General features: G+C 48.4%; 1 protein-coding gene across 1 annotated transcript in view; it reads left to right on the top strand.

Moving 5' to 3' along the window:
- The window catches only part of LOC142891085 (MAGUK p55 subfamily member 4-like), a 17,101-nt gene extending 1,181 nt beyond the window's left edge, over positions 1-15,920 (top strand). Inside the window, exons 4-18 of the mRNA XM_076030412.1 lie at positions 2,481-2,567; positions 2,663-2,788; positions 6,133-6,214; positions 6,315-6,400; positions 6,519-6,590; positions 7,250-7,446; positions 7,716-7,774; positions 12,053-12,067; positions 12,468-12,509; positions 12,616-12,888; positions 14,171-14,251; positions 14,346-14,439; positions 14,519-14,627; positions 15,519-15,611; positions 15,715-15,920. Coding sequence (XP_075886527.1) covers positions 2,481-2,567; positions 2,663-2,788; positions 6,133-6,214; positions 6,315-6,400; positions 6,519-6,590; positions 7,250-7,446; positions 7,716-7,774; positions 12,053-12,067; positions 12,468-12,509; positions 12,616-12,888; positions 14,171-14,251; positions 14,346-14,439; positions 14,519-14,627; positions 15,519-15,611; positions 15,715-15,912 — 1,614 coding nt within the window. The 3' untranslated portion in view covers positions 15,913-15,920. The remainder of the gene's footprint in view (positions 1-2,480; positions 2,568-2,662; positions 2,789-6,132; positions 6,215-6,314; positions 6,401-6,518; positions 6,591-7,249; positions 7,447-7,715; positions 7,775-12,052; positions 12,068-12,467; positions 12,510-12,615; positions 12,889-14,170; positions 14,252-14,345; positions 14,440-14,518; positions 14,628-15,518; positions 15,612-15,714) is intronic.
- Positions 15,921-16,734: the final 814 nt, after the last annotated feature.

Below are 16,734 nucleotides of genomic sequence, written 5' to 3'. Positions count from 1 at the left end.
ATATATATATATATATATATACGTATGTTGAAATATACTTATATGTATAAACTGTGTTGAAAACTTAATATTAAAAAATTAATATTATTGCACATATTGAATCTGGACCTATCACATCCACAACATTGCTACATGGCATTTCCTAAATATGAATCATCAGGCTAACTTAACAAATAAATAAAAGCACATGCAATATTCTTTTATGGCTCTATCAATAATTCTAACAGGCAAACGAGCGAAAAAAGACTCTTCATAGAAAAATCAAGTCTGTCCTTTCTACAGCAAGAGAAAAAAGTGCAAAAATGAAACTGCATTGAATTCAGTTTGCTGCTTTGTCATCTTCAGCACTCACTGCTTTTCTAAATGTTGAAAATAGATCAATCAGTTGCATGGATTTCTTATGGCTCTATCTCTGCCACATTTCCAGTGTCCATTCAACTCAACTCAAATCAAATGAAATTAAAAGCCTTCATTGTCATTATATGACGGCGCATACAACGAAATTAGGAGCGCTGCTCCACTTGGTGCTTGGTAGTATTAACTGAGAACATATCTACAGGAAAACAACCAAAAAAAGAAAAATCAAATGGTCTGTAGTAGCAAGAAATGCAAACATGAAATTATTATGTCTCCTAATGATATGAAAATGACCAGAGTTGTCGGGAGTAAATAAGCTTTGATAACATAGCTCTGATAACTTTGCAACAGGCAAAAACAGACTTAAACGCTGAATCTGCCTACACACTGAACGCGTTTTTGACGTGGTCTGACGCGCGGTATGGCGTCAGCAGGCGCAGACCTGGCGTCAACGCCCTGTGACGACACCTCGGCGCATCCAATAGGAAGAGCAGCCGGTTCTGAAAAAAGTGGCCCGACGCAGAGCAGGGCGCCAGTTAGCGATAGAGCAGTAGTGAGGAAAAACGAAAAAAAAAAAAAAAATTGTCTCGCAGTGTCCCGAGTGTAACATTTGATATGACACCGAGTTCTGGGACTCAAGACTAGCTTAAAAATATGTATCGGGTTGGCGACTCTGCTTGGTTTCGGCGCACTGACGTTCTCATTACCTCCGGTGCTCGTACTAGGTGCTACGTGGCTACGTGTTTTGCATTCAGGTGGCACCGGAGGCTTGAATAACTGCGGTGGAAAGAAATCTCGTTGTCCCACCGTTTGCACACAACATTCTCCCTTTTGCTACTCAGTGCTTTGCTATCAATTTTGCCGAAACCCCGTGCAAAGTACGTTGCGTGTTGTCTAGATTCTAGATGAGTATAAAATACTTTGTCTTGACTTTCTTTCCATTATGGCAGCAGTCTGGTAGACGGAGGAGGCATCGTAATGCCAGGCGCGCACAGGAGCGCCTTTATGCTAGCAGAGTTTTACTGTCAAACACGCGCACTCACCGACAACCTTTGGTGGTGTTTGCGCCTGCATGTCATTAGCGCAAAAGCCTTTGTGGATTCCCGCATTTTGCAGATTGCGGCCGCAATCTCGCTGCAAAACTCGCCGCGTTTTACCGCTGCACGCCCTTCTATGAGGATCTACCCCTTAGTGTCAAGGGCAAATGGTTAGTAACAAACGGGACCACCAAACAAGTTCCAGGAGCAGTTTACAAACTTAAGATGTTTTTAATGGTTTAACAGAATTAATTACAACAACAACAGGGGAAGGGCAGCGGGTGGCGCCAAATCAATAACTTAATATAAACATAAAGTAGTCTCCGATTGAGACCCGACACGGGAAACCGTTCCCAAAAAGGGACGCCACCCATAAACCTAAACAAAAGGCTACAGAAAAACAAGGGGAAACTAAACCCCAAAGAAAACCAAAACTCAACCTAAGAGCCCAGTAAAGCTAGCTCAATACGAGAGTCAAACAAGGTACGAGGGCTAACAGCCACGATCAGACTGCTCATCATGCGGACGCAGCCACCCCTCTTTACATTATTACATTTTTTCAACATAATTCCCCATTAACACTTTGACTTTTTCCCCCTGGACACTCAATCATTGGGCTGTAGAACTGTGAGTGAGCTTATTTCGCATCAGCAAAATTGAACTTTCCTTGGGGGTCATGCATACAGATGGGTGCTGTGGATTTTCTTTCCCTGTCCTAAAGCATGTGATTGAATTGATTGGTTTCCCATGCATGGTTTATGGCATTAACTGTTAAAAGTGTTTATGTTTCTTTCTGTTCACATTTTTCTTTATGTTCTACAATACACGGTACCATTTAACAAAACTCTCCACTCCAGCAGATAGATCATATTTTAAGAAATCTTAAATAGCATAACATCCATGCTGCATTAGCACCTTCTATTTGCTTTGCATCAAAGCAAAGCGAGGCTATGGAAATAGCTGGCCAGCTTAGCTTCCCTTAGCTTTGATGCTAAAACAGATTATGGCAGCAGCTGCCAGCGATGCTGAAACTCACTGTGTGTGCGCGCGTGTGTGTGTGTGTGCGTGCGTGTGTGTGTGTGCTAGGTGTTGACTTCCATCCAGGAGGTGACTCCTCATCTCTCTGCTGAAGCTCAGGAGCTCTACAACCTCCTCAGGTCACCAGACCTACAGGTCTGTACCTGACCTCCCTGCCCCACCCAGATAAACCCGAGGCACCGCCCACTCCTCTCACCAACACGCCCCCCCCCCCCCCCCCTCCCCTCCAGGCCCTGCTGTGGTGCCACGACTCGGTGGCCCAGGTGGACTACGGCCCGGTGTTGCCTGAGCAGCAGGCATGGGAGGGGCAGCAGGCGCTCCGGCTGGTGTGTCTGGAGAAGAGGGAGGAGCCACTGGTGAGGCCATGCCCCCTCTACCTTCCAGGTGCAATGGGCGCGGGGAGTGGCTGCGTTGTGTTGTCGTCCGTTGAGAGTAGGGAGGCGACGGGTGGAGGAGGAGGTGCAGCCCGCCGCCGCTGGAACCGCCTTCTTCGGGCTGGGGGGGCGTGGTCGAGGGAGGACCTTGGCGTGGCCAAGCCCCTGCCCCTTCCCCGAAGAGGAGAAGGAGGAGGGTGGGGGCCACAACCCTTCCTGCTACACCAGCAGGTGACGGGGATTTCCTCCCTGCGACCAGCAAGTGGCCAGCTGTCCAGGAGAGAGCTCCACCAATCAGCTCCCTCTGTCTGTAGCCCCGTCCTCTGCAACGGTAAGAGGAGGAGGAGGAGGAAGACAAGGAGGAGAGAGACCCTCATCAGTCATCTGTCATTGGTCGGTCTGGCCCTCCGGAGGAGGAGCCTCATCGCATCAGTGGGACGTCATTGTGTGACGTGACCATGTGTTAGCCATCTTGTGATGTCATATGTTGTCATCATGTGTTGCCATCGTATGACGTCATCATGTGGTAGCCATCTTGTGACATCATCGTGTGATGTAATGGTGTGACGTCATCGTGTGAGTCATCGTGTGTTTGACATCTTGTGACGTCATCTTTGTGATGTCACTTTGAGACGTCTTCATGAGACGTCACCATGTGCTAGCTATTTTGTTTCATCTTGATGTGATGTCATTGTGTGACGTCATCGTTTGATGTCATTGTGTGACATCATCCCATTTTATACATATTGTGACATCATCCCATTTTATACATATTGTGACGTCATTGTGTGACGTCATCATGTGACGTCATCATGTGATGTCATTGTGTGACCCACCACGTCTGTTGATTGGTCCATCATCCTCGTCTGTGACAGTCAAGTGACTCGCTGTGGCTCCACCCTCTCCCTCCCTAACCGCCGCTCTCCTCCCTACGCGGCAGGAGGTGTGTCCACGCACGCAGCTGGTCCCAGCCAATCACGGCGCTCCAGTGACGACTATGCCACACCCCCCACACCGGTGCCTGCCCCCTTCTCCCCCCTCCTGTTCAGGAGGGGTAGGGCCCTGGGCCGCTCCAGGAACGTCCCCACGCCGGGCCGGACCGTGCACCCTCGCAGAGCGCTGACGGCGCCGTCGTCTCCCGCTGCTTGCCGCTCAGCCCGCCAGCAGGGCGGCATTGCCGCCGTAGCCGCCACCGGCCTCCACCATCCGGGCCAGCAGGGGGTGGCGGAGGACGCCCGGGCGCTGCAGCTGCTGGCCGAGGTGGTGGACAAGCTGCAGGGGCTGATGGCGTCCCACGCTCCCCTGGCCCCGCCCTCTCCCAGGCTCCGCCCACCCCAGCTGGGCTCCTCCTCCCCGTCCTCCTGTTCCTCCTCCTCCTCCTCCTCGCTCAGCTGTGATGCAGCTCCTCGGAGCGTGGTGCAGGTGAACAGAGGCGGTGGCGCTGCCCCCTGCAGGCCAGGTGCTGACGGACAGATGAGGCTGAACAACGGCGCTGTCCGTGGGGCTTCAGCAGACGGCGAGCGCAGCGGCTGTCTGGCGGCCAAGAGGAAGAGGACAAGCAGGAAGTAGCTTCATCTATTCAGCCCAGTGACTGGTGACTTTCTGCTTGAGGAACCAACAGTTCCTCTCTGGACTCCTGGATACCTGAGGGGTGAGAGGGAGGGGGGTGAAGGTACAATCTCACCCACAAGATTCACATCTTTCTAAGACCGACTCAAGAGAATGAGTCGATTCTTCTGAAGCTTCTGAAGGTCCTTCAGCAAACCAGCAGTCAAACTCTGCTGATGATGTTTTTGTAACGGGGCTACAGATGAAGATCGAGAAGGTCCATGTGGTCCAGGAGGCCTTTTGAGGGTAAGGGTCAGAAGTTTCAGGAAGTCCAAAAGGTCCAGAGGTTCCAGGAGGTTCAAAAGGTCCAAAAGGTCAAGAGGCTCCAGGAGGTTTAAAAGGTCCTAAAGGTTCAAGTGGTTCAGAATATCCAGAAGGTCCAGAAGGTCTGAAAGGTCCAGAAGGTCCAGGAGGTACAGAAGCTCTAGATCAGGGGTGTCCAAACTTTTTTCACTGAGGGCCACATACATAAAAATATAGGAGGGGCTGGGCCACTTACTAGAAATTAGGTATATAGCCTTAACTTTAGTGTATTAAAGTTAGAAAAATCAATTAAAAGCGGTCAAATATGTTATATTGTTGAATATAATTAAAGACAAAACTGCCTTCATCACAGCTTTCCGTAAATGGATCTTTATTGATTTATTCAGAAAAAAAGCTTTGGTAGCTCATTCTCAGAACAGCAGCCTCAGATTTCTTCTTAGACAGAAGATTTACAGCACAGAGAAAAAACAATAAAGGGGAAAATGGGACGGGTAAATTTCAAGCTTGTTATTTAAGTTATTAGGCTTAGCAACACAGCTATTAACATTCGTTTGAAACGGTCGTCAACATTAACAGACTGAACTGGACTTAATAACAGGAGTGCTGCATTATTCTGGTGAGTATCAGCTGCGCCACTCGTGTCAAAAATCCGGACAAATGTCACTTGATCAAGGAGGAAATCTGCATCAGATGAGATCAGCTGACTTTGCGTGTGCAGTGTGTACGCTGTGCACAGTGGTGTGCACTCTGTGATGCGCATTGTTGATATTTGTCGCGTGTGTACCTGCGCTTGCATGCTTATTAACACACGGGTACTGTGGAATATATTTTTTACTCACTTAAAGTGGGAACGGCATTGCACTCAGTGGGAGCAGCTCCCCCTGGTGTTAAAACTAAGAAGTGCAATACACTCAGGCAAAAGTTGAAGTGCGGGCCATATTCTATTCTATTTATAAAATTTCTTGGAGGCCAATTAAAAAAAATGGACTGCCAGCCGCAGTTAGCCCGTGGGCCGTAGTTTGGACACCCCTGTTCTAGATGGTCCAGAAGGTCCAGGAACTTCCAGAAGGTCCCGGAGGTTCAGGAAGTCTACAAGGTCTAGGAGTTTCAGGAGGTCCATGAGGAGGAGGAGGGTCAGAAGGTCCAGGAAGTTGAAAAGGTCAAGATGGTTCACGCGGTTCTGGCGGTCCAGAAGGGTCCAGGAGGTTCAGAAGGTCCATGGGGTCCAGGATGAGGCCGAGATATGACTTCAGTGTGTTGAGGTGTCGAAGAAAAGAAGATGAGATGATGAGGTCACTGAGCTGAGCACAAGAGCTACAAGTCTCCACCTTCACCATGGAGGGCGCTGAAGATGCTGTTATGGACAGGAAGTCAGACTGTGTGTGTGTGTTGTCTGTGTGTGTGTGTGTGTGTGTGTGTGTGTGTGTGTGTGTGTGTGTGTGTGTGTGTGTCAGGGCGCCACCATCAGGAGGGACGAGGAGACAGGAGGGATCTTCATTGCCAGGGTGATTCATGGAGGACTGGCCGACCGCAGCGGTGAGACCATATGACTGACCATGTGAATGACCATGTGACACGAACTAACCTGTGTGTTTGTGTATGTGTGTGTGTGTGTGTGCGTGCGCACGCATGTCAGGGCTCCTCCATCCTGGTGATGAGTTGGTGGAGGTCAACGGGAACCCGGTGGAAGGTCTGGAGCCAGAGCAGGTCATCCACATCCTGGTAGGTCACATGACCAAGAGCCATGCCTCACTAGGGTCAGCTGACCAGGAGCCACGCCCTCCTCAGGTCACCTGATCAGGAGCCACACCCCCCAGTGATGGTTGTGTGTCTCCGACAGGTCCAATCACACGGAACAATCCTATTCAAGGTCGTCCCTGACTCCGCCCACAGCAGCAGCAGCCTCAAGCCGGTAGGTCCCACGCATCCACCAATCACACAGCTGGAAACGCCTGGATGGCATCAAGTGACTCAACCAGAGCAAACTCACAGGTTCAAAACATTCTCTCTCGACATCATACTGCCCCCTGGTGGTTGGCTGCAATACAGCTCTAAGCCCCTCCCCCTGGCTACTGGGTCCAGCAAAGGGGTGGACCTTTAGGGGGGAGGAGGTGGAGGAGGAGCAGGTGGTGGAGGAATAGGCGGAGGATGGGGAGGAGGAGGGTGAGGAAGAAAAGGAGTAGGAGGTGGTGGAGGAGAGGGAGGAGATGGAGAAATAGGAGGAGGAGGTCGAGGGGGGAGGAAGAAGGAGAGGAGGAGAAGTGGAAGGAGGTGGAGGTGAAGGGAGAGGAGAAGGAGGAAGAGGAGGAAGAGGAGGAGGGTGAGCAGGAGGGTGAGGAGGAGTGTGTGTGTGTGTGTGTGTGTGTGTGTGTGCGTGTGTGTATGATCTCTTGAGCCAGCAGACAGCCGGGATGAGGCCGGCACAGGAAATGAGGAGGAGATGGTGGGGAGGTGGAGGAGGGGAAGGAGCAGGAGGGGGTGGTGGGTGTGGAGGAGGAGGAGGAGTGGTAGGTCTCTCTGTGTTATTGGCCCTGAGAAGGAAGCCAGACAGAGCTCCTCTCTGCCTCACAGGTGTTTATGAGAGCAATGGTGGACTACTGCCCCCTGCTGGACGCCTCCAGCCCCTGTCCCCAGGCCGGCGTGGCCTTCAGGAGAGGAGACCTGCTGCAGGTGGTCGACTGCTCCGACCCGCTGTGGTGGCAGGCCAGGAAGCTGCCCGACATCACTTCCTGTGCCGGCCTCATCCCGTCTGCCAACCGGCTCAAGAGGTCACACACACAAATACGCACGCACACACACTCGTCCATACATACGCACACGCACACACTCAAGCACACACGCACACACATACAGTGGCTCTAGTCCCAGTCACCAGGACCAAACATTAATTCTGACCTCACAATTTCATTGTACATTGATTAAAATGACAACAAAACTCTCTCTCTCTGTTTGTTTGTTTGTGTGTTTGTTTGTTTGTTTGTTTGTTTGTGTGTTTGTGTGTTTGTGTGTGTGTGTGTGTGTGTGTGTGTGTCCACAGTAAACTGAGGGAGCAGTGGTGGAGTCAGCCACTCCAGGTTCACACCTGCATCCGACCATGTGAGCACACACACTGGGAGTACTAACATCATTAAAACCTCTAATTCCAGCTTATAACAGCCATAACAGCGCCAGTGATTTTTGGCTGTGTTAGTGTGTGACTTGGCTCATGCATTTCCTGGTCTGGCTCACGCTGATACTGTAAAAGAAAGGACGGGGGGGTACTTAAAATCAGTTGGCGGGCCATATTTGGCCCGCGGGTTCGGACTCCCGTGCTTTTTGCCATAGCAATGGAGCCTCTTTCCATTGCTCTCAAATCCTCTTCTTGTTTTACCGGGATTGTCAGAGGCAGTGTGGAACATCAAGTACCTCTTTATGCTGATGATCTATTGCTATATGTCACAGACCCAGTTAGCTGTGTCGATAATATTTTACAAACTTTGACAATTTTTGGATTGTTCTCGGGTTATAAATTAAACATGAGCAAAAACGAGTGTTTTCCAGTAACAAAAACTGCCAGACAGATCTCATCAAAAACACTACCATTCCGATTAGCTCATAATAGTTTTTGCTTCTTAGGTATTAATATTTCTCATTCCCTTCCTGTACTATTGAAAAATAATTTCACTAAGCTGTTAACTGAAATAAAGACTGATTTGGTGCGCTGGGACTCTTGCTCGTAGGTAGAATTAAATTAATTAAAATTACAATTAAAAGGAACATTCTTCCGAGATTTTTTTTTTGCATCAGTGTTTTCCTATTTTTCTATCCAAATCGTTTTTACAAAGTGATCTCAAAATTTTTGGGCTGGCAAGAATCCAAGTTGTCGTACAACACTCCAAAGAAGCAAATCAGAACTTATTATTTTACGTTTGGGCTGCCAATGGTGTACATTATACACCAGGGTATGCCTTGTGTATAATGTACACCTGGCATACCTTGGCCCTGAAGCCCGGATGATGGAACATAGGCATATTCGGGTTAACGTAAACGTAACGTGACACACAGTGATAGTAAACAGAAACTCACTTACCTTGAATTCTCTACACTAGTCAGGGTGCCAGTCTTTGGGGTGTTTGGCCAGGTTGAACGTGCTTCATCCTTTCGTTTGAAAACTTCTGAGGCACTGTTTGTATAGCTCTCCTCATGACGTTGACACGGGACGGTTCTTTGAAACGGGCATTTATTCACAGACATTCTCGGAGCATCGATATGTTCACGCCGTGAGAACTGAAACGTAACATAAATTAACATAAGGGGCATATCGAGAAAAAACACAGAAACACAAAATGGCGCTAGGCGCCAACGTCCAAACTCCATAGACAAATTACAAATTACCTCGTTGGACTGCCTGTCATGAACAGAGGAGGAATTCTTTAACTTTCAGTGTGCTTCCGAGGAACAAACAAACCAAGTATAACTTCACAAAAAAAAGGAAAGACCCTCTTTGCTTTCGGCAAGGCTACCACATGGTCTTAGCGGAGTACAACATCAAAAATGTTTCCCCTTGCAACAAAAAACAAACTTTGGTTTCTTCTTGTATTTTAACAAAAAATTAATTAATCGTAACATGAAATTATATTCTTTGCCTTACAATTATGTATTTATTTATTGCACTGGGTGAAATTATTAAACTTATTTATGTAATTAAATTATGCTTAATAGAGAACATTTATAAAACAACATTTACACTCCCACCAAAATCTTTCTTGTCGACAAAAATCATGAAAACAGTCTGCAAAGTGTTTGATACTGAATCGTGTGTATTATGCATGCAACTTAACAAGCCTCTTGCGAATGGGCCTTTCAAGGTGAACTAGTCTGGTGTGGTTTTCCTTTCTCAAGTGTCACTGGCTAGTAATTTCACCTTTCGCACTGTGCCATCTGCACTGGGGATAACTTCCACCACGCTGGCGAGCTTCCATTCGTTTCTTGGTGAGTTGTCTTCTTGTAGAATCACAATGTTATTCATTTGTGGATTCCGTGTTGTCTTTTGCCATTTCTGGCATTGTTGGAGGTTAAGCGGGTATTCGTGTTTCCATCTTTGCCAAAATTCATTGGCTAGAAATTGCACTCTTCTCCACCTTTTACTCAGATACAGGTCTTTGCAGAACTGACCAGGAAGGGGCAGTATAATCGAAAACTTCATTGTTAGAGTATGGTTGGGAGTGAGTGGTTCTTGGGTGGTAGGATCATGAAGATTTTCAACACTTAATGGCCTGCTGTTGATTACAGCCATTTTTCATAGAGAAACGTCCTCAAGGTTATGGTGTGAAGTGCTTGCACACTTGTCGAGCATGGCAATCAAGACGCTTCGGATCGTGCGAATTTGCCACTCCCAAACTCCACCCATATGGCTTGCTGCTGGGACGTTCATACAAATTCACAACCGATTGCTCGTTGATGTTCTGGATCCATTCCCTTCAGCAACTCAGAAAACTCTCTCCTGGCTCCTATGAAATTTGTTCTCTGATCGCATCTCAGTTGGTGCACAGGTCCTCTGGTGGCGTTAAGCATCCGTAGCACATTCATGAGTGCATCGCTTGTCATGTCGTCCAGTGTTTCTACACGTACTCCTCTAGAGCACAGGCAGGTAAACAATAGTCCATATCGTTTTACTTCCTTCCTTCCTTCCTTTACAAGGAAAGGGCCGAAATAGTCAAGACCGCAATACGTAAAGGGAGGGGATGTCTCAGTTCTCTCTTCTGGCAAATTTGCCATTTGTTGAACCTGTGTAGTTATTTTATATCTCCTACATTTCACACACTTGTAAATGTGCGAGGAGACCACATTTCCACATCCTAATATCCATATTCCGTTGGCGCGCAACTCATTCATGGTCATGCCTCTTCCTTGGTCATGTACAAGCTCATGATGACATTTGACGAGCAGGGCTGAAGGATTGCAGGATGTTTTACATCACAGTGCAATGCTAAATGTGATAGCCGTCCTCCCACCCTGAGGACATTGTTCTTGTCCAGGAAGGCATTCAACTTGGGTAATTTGTTGTGTTTCTTCAGGGTGAGTTCTTTCTGAGGTTTGAGTTTCTTTATGTCTTCGGCAAAGGCGTCTTCTTGAGCAAGCTTGATGATGAAGATTTCAGCCTCTCTTCTTTTGTCAAGGGAAGTGGCTCCAGCAGTCTTTGGTTGAAGTCTTTTGAACTCTCTTATGAACCTCTTGTACCTGGCAACGGCTCTCACTACTCTGGACCAGTCGAAGAATTTAGCCAAACGGCTTAGCAGTGAATTTACCTCTTTCATCTTGACAGCATAAACATGGGTTTTACAAGGCCGAGGGTCAATTTTTCTACTTCTCCCACCATATTCCTCTTTGCATGGAAGATTTTTGCTGCCAGAGAAACTTGGGTCCTTTCAGCCAGATGGACTCTTTCAGCTGAACTGCCGTCAACCCTCTTGATGCGTGTTCAGCCGGGCTGTTTTCGGAGCCGACATGTCGCCATTGTGAAGGGTTTGTGTTAGATCTTATGCGCTGGATGCGATTGGCTACAAACGTGTGAAAACGCTTAGCATCATTGTTAACGTAGCTGAGAACCATCTTTGAGTGAGACCAATAATAATCTTGGAGGTTTTCAATTTCAAGCTCTCCCTTAACCACGTCGCTGATGCAGACTGTCACAGCTGATGACAACTCAAGTCTTGGGACAGTCCTTTACCTTACAATTATTTATTTATTTATCACACTTGATGAAATTATGAAACTTACTTATGTAATTAGATTTTGCTGAATACAGAACATTTATAAACATGCATGTGAGGTCAAATGAAAACTCTGGATTGTCCGTAGGTGTGCATGTGAGTGTGAATGGTTGTTTGTTTCTATGTGGCCCTGCGAAGAATTGGCGACTTGTCCAGGGTGTCACCCTGCCTTCGCTCTATGACAGCTGGGATAGGCTCCAGCAGACCCCTCTGACCCTGAGCTCGGGAAAAAGCGGGTTTGGAAAATGAATGGATGGATGATAGAACATTTATAAAACAACATTTACAGTTTGCATGTCAGCTTGTTTGAGTGTAGAATTGCTTCGTGTTCACCTGCCTCGAATGAAAAATATTTCCACACACGACTCCTGCTCTGCGCTGCTCGGACGCGTATACTGTGCCCGTCAGTTCCGCCAAGAATTGACACAGCTCGCTGACAGAAAGGTTGTATATTCAGTTCAGACGGTACCAGAAAAAAGCGAGTATCAAATGTTGTTTTTCGTGTCGGTATTGAATTGGTACCGAAGTATTGGTTCTTGTGACAACCCTTGTAGTTACCAGTGTGTACAAGAGGGGGCAGCCTGACAATGTTCTCTCTCTCTGTTCCCTCTGCTGCCCCCAGTGGCTTCTGATCACGGTGGGTGAGATGATCTTCCCCTAGGCAACTAGCTCCTGTAGCATGGTTAGCAGCCTATCTTAGCAAGTAGTCTAGGCTGTGGTGGTCCAGCCTGACGATCCAGTGGAAGTCCTGTTGGAAATCCTGTTGGAAATTGTGCTAAAGTCCCACGGCACGGTACCACATGACCCACGCACCGGTACTGGTCCGCTGCCTGGGGTTTGGGGACCACTGCTCCAGATGAAGAGCTAGAAGTTCCAAATTAAGATCATCCAGATGAAAATCGAGATGAAGATCCAGATGAAGATAATCCAGATGAAGATAATCCAGATGAAGATAATCCAGATTAAGATAATCCAGATGAAGATCAAGATTTAGGTCCAGCCTGCAGCCACTGTGACTGTGTTGTTTTGTCTTGCAGAAGGTGAAGGACCTGCAGCTGAAGACAGAGTCCTGCAAACAGGTGAGGACACACTCATCAGATAGGATTTGATTGACTTTGAGGAATTTATCACTTGTGTTGCATCGTTGTCACTATCGCTGTTCATTGTGTTGCGTTGTCCTGTCAGGCGCTGAGCAATGTGACATCACAGAGAGGACCTACCCGGGTAAGATCCACCCACACCACTCCACCGCAGCCAATCACAGGGTAGTGCCGCTGAGCGACTCCTCCCTCCCTCCGCCTCCTCCAGCAGGTGAGCAGAGGAGCTCCCAGCTGTGGAGGAGGAGATCCTGCACCTCCTGCCCCTCCTGCAGTGTCGCCCTGGGCCCTGTCCCCTATGAGGAGGTGGAGCTGTACCAGCACCCCAGGCAGGAGAATCACCGCCTCATCCTGCTCACTGGTGAGGGCTTCACTAAGCACCAGTCCACCTCTGACCTCCTCTTATTATTATTATTATTATTATTATTATTATTATTATTATTATTATTATTTTAAGCATCATTATTATTATGTAGCCAGTAGCGTTCTGAACGATGAACCGATACGACCCGATATCTGGTTCAGGAAGTGAGCGATACGAGTGCATCGGTAGCAGCCTCATAAATCGATTCGAATGATCAATTAATTCCTAGATGAATTGGTTATAGAGTCATGGAACGAGTATCGCGAGACTTTCAATTGGTTGGCAGCATCAGTGTTTCTCAAACAACACCAGACTTGAAGCTGCTCGTGAAACGCTACAGCTGCCTAGCAGCAGTATTGCCAACTCAGCGACGTTCTTGCTAAATCTGCCCACTTTCCAACTCCCTACAGCGACTTTTTTTAGTCAAAGGTGACTAGCAACAAAAAAAAAAAAAAGTGACTAGCGACAAATCTAGCGACTTTCCTGGTTTTATTGGAGATTTTACTGGTATTTTGGAGACTGACATGAAAGCACGTATCGTTCCAGAGCAATTCCTGTTTATTCACTGAGCAGCGGGTGTTGCCGTGAGTCCCTCCTCCGCCCCAGAGTAGTCGCAGGCGGTCACAGCCTCGAGCCATGTGCGGCAGTTTTGGGCAGCCGCAGACCGGGATGTAAATGTAAAGGTTTATTCATCGTCACGCTAAAATAAATCACTGCATTTGGCTTAGACAGCCTCAGTCACTTACTTACTTAAAGGAAGAACTTATAGTCCAACAGCAATCCTCTAAAGCCCTATGCTCATTCCGCAGGCTAATTTTTTTATTATTAATTTTTATTGCACTTTTTCTTTCTCGCATTTTTTGCCAGTGCCATGAAGACACAATGCTTTGCGATATTTGGTGTTTTCTGATAAGAATTTGGTCATATTTAAAAAGAAAATATTGTCACTTTCATAGTAGAATGAAAGTTTTATCATGGTATCAAATCATATGTATTGAATCGATTTGTATCGCATTGATTCGTATGGAATCGGTCTCTCTCATAAAGAGATATCGTTTTTGAATCGAATCGTAACCTTTTTATCTAGATGCATATCGAATTGTTTACCACAGACAGATGTGTAACCCTACTAGCTAGTAGCCTCCCTGCTAACACGCTGTCACAGCATGTAGCGATTATGTAGCAAGTACCTCTAGCTGGTTGTGAGTGCGATGTGTGTTGGAACACACGCATGCACACACACACTCTCTCACCTCTGTGCGTGTGCTCACTCTGACAGGCATCCCTGGAGTCGGGGTCAGCAACCTGAGGAAGCGGCTGCTCACGCTGCACCCCTCCATGTTCCAGGGACCCATACCTCGTAAGCCCCGCCCCTTCTCCTCCAGGCCACACCCACTCATGCAGAGCTCCAATCTCAGGCGCTAACTAACTGGCTGCCACCGTCCTTCCTGCAGACACCACTCGGCCAATCAGAGGCAGCGAGCAGCCAGGGAGAGAGTTCTACTTTGTGAGCAGGCAGCAGTTTGAGCACATGGCGTGCAGCCGCAGGTGTGTGTGTGTGTGTGTGTGTGTGTGCAGGTGTGTGTGTGTGAGGGTGGTGGTGGTGGTGACTCTGCTCTGTCGCCAGGCTGGTGGAACACGGTGAACGGGAAGGTCACCTGTACGGGACCAGCATGGATGCCATCCTGGAGGTGGTCCAGCAGGGACTGACCTGCGTCATGGAAGTGGAGCCTCACGTGGGTCCACGCACCGCCACATAATCAATCAATCAATCAATCAATCAATCAATCAATCATTGCATTAATGCATCCATACTTTGCAAGTAGTCTTAAAACTAAAGTTGCTTGAGGTCACAATACACACAGTCACAGTCCTCATACATGTTTTCAAATATTGCTGAGTCGAGCCCGTCTTCCATCCATTGCCCACCGGGCCGGTGTTCCATCACATCCGCGTTAGGCTGAACAAACCTCCAACATTTACTCTGTTCGTTCAACTCCGACGGTTGTGGTCCTTGGTGCTTTGGTAGTCGCTCGGCAGTCGCTCTGTAGAAAATCTTTTTTAAATTTCCCTCACACCCTCTTGGAGCAGCGACATAACTTCCCGGGCAGGGCAGGGGAGGCAGAACCAGTCCGAGAGTATGCCTGAGCTTGGCCATGTAGGGAAATCCAGCACGCATTGACGTCAATGCGATCCCAATGTTTAAAAAAAACTTGGTGAAACAAAGCGTTCAGAACCATGCCCAATAACTAGCAGGGCTCACATCCTAACGCATGAACCTCATTTTTGACGCTTTGGCATCATTTGACACGTGTGCTCAACATTGTAATAATATTTAGAGCTCAGAACAGTGGAAAAGCATCATAGGTGCCCTTTAAAAGCAGTTCTAAAAAGGTGCGTTTTTAGATGAATTTTGAAGGTTTGAACATCTGTACCATCAATCAATCAATAAGTCAATGATTACTTTCCATCCATCAATCAATTAATCAACAATCACCATCAATCAATCAATCAATCATTCAATTAATCAATTAATCCAAAGGTGTCTGGAAGCTCAGTCTAACAGTTGATCCAGTGACTAGTCTGAGCCCGCTGACCTCTGACCTCTGGCTTCTCCTCCTCTGCAGAACATCCAGCTGCTGAGGACCAGCAGCCTCAAGCCCTTCGTCATCTTCATCAGGGCTCCTGGTCCAGAGCGGACGAGGGCCACCAGGAAAGACGTGAGTGGCCCCACCCACAGCCAGCCCCTGGCCAATCAAGGAGCCAGCCCCCCTGTAATTCCCCACTCAGCCCCGCCCCCTTCTCCCCCTCGTCCTCCTGCAGGAGGAGCACCTGGCCCAGCTGGAGGAGGTGTCCCAGCGGGTGGAGGCCCGCTACCGACACTTCTTCGACCGATTCCTTGTCCACCAGGAGTCACAGGAGACCACCGAGGAGCTGACTTCCATCATCCAGGAGGCCCAGGAGGAGGCACAGTGGTGCCCTGTCAGCTGGAGACACAGCCACCACTCAGGAGGAGCATGAGGGGCAGGGGGAGGAGGTTGAGGGGGTAGGAGGTGGAGGAGAAGAAGGAAGAGGAAGGGGAAATGGAGAGGAGGAGAGAGACAGAGAACAGGAGGAGGAGGGAGAAGGGGAGCAGGTGGAGGAGCAGAAGGGAGAAGGGGAGCAGGAGGAGGAGCAGGAGGAAGAAATAAGGAAAGAGGAGAAGGAGGGAAGAGGAATAGCGGAAAGAGGACGAGCGGGAGGAGGAGGGGGGGCAAGGAGGAGGAGCCGCAGGAGGTGGAAGAGAAGGAGGAGAGGGAGGAGAAGTAGGAAGAGAAGGAGAAGGAAAAGGAAGGGGAGGAGGAGGGGGGGCAAGGAGGAGGAGCCGCAGGAGGTGGAAGAGGAGGAGGAGAGGGAGGAGAAGTAGGAAGAGAAGGAGAAGGAAAAGGAAGGGGAGGTGGAGAGGAGGAGGGAGAGGGGTAACAGGTGGAGGAGGAGGAGGAGGATGAGGAGGAAGAAGAGGAAGGGTTAGGACCTCCTGCTCTGGGTCCCCTGGTAGTGGGACAGCAAGTGGACCTTCAACTGGACACTAGATGTAAAAAGGTTCCACCTGGAGCTGCTCCTCCTGCTGGTGGAGCGGAGAACTTAGTTTCTTCAGCTTCTCCTTTCGTTGGTCTTCAAAATCACACTGGAGATTGTGATGCAGTTGGCTGAGGGTCATTCAGTGAAGATCCACTGGCAGCAGGACCAGCTCCGCTCATCTTCCTCAGCAGAACCAGAAGAACTAAACTGTTGCTGAACCAGCAGCTTCGGGAAGTGACATCATAGCAGCATCCTCCAGCTTCCTGTTTTCTGTGACCAAAG

Source organism: Nelusetta ayraudi, unplaced genomic scaffold (genome assembly GCF_046127955.1).
Source record: "Nelusetta ayraudi isolate G7.1 ecotype Tasmania unplaced genomic scaffold, CSIRO-AGI_Nayr_v1 ptg000028l, whole genome shotgun sequence".
In the NCBI taxonomy this organism is placed as follows: domain Eukaryota; kingdom Metazoa; phylum Chordata; class Actinopteri; order Tetraodontiformes; family Monacanthidae; genus Nelusetta; species Nelusetta ayraudi.
This window is presented reverse-complemented; position numbering and strand designations above follow the sequence as displayed.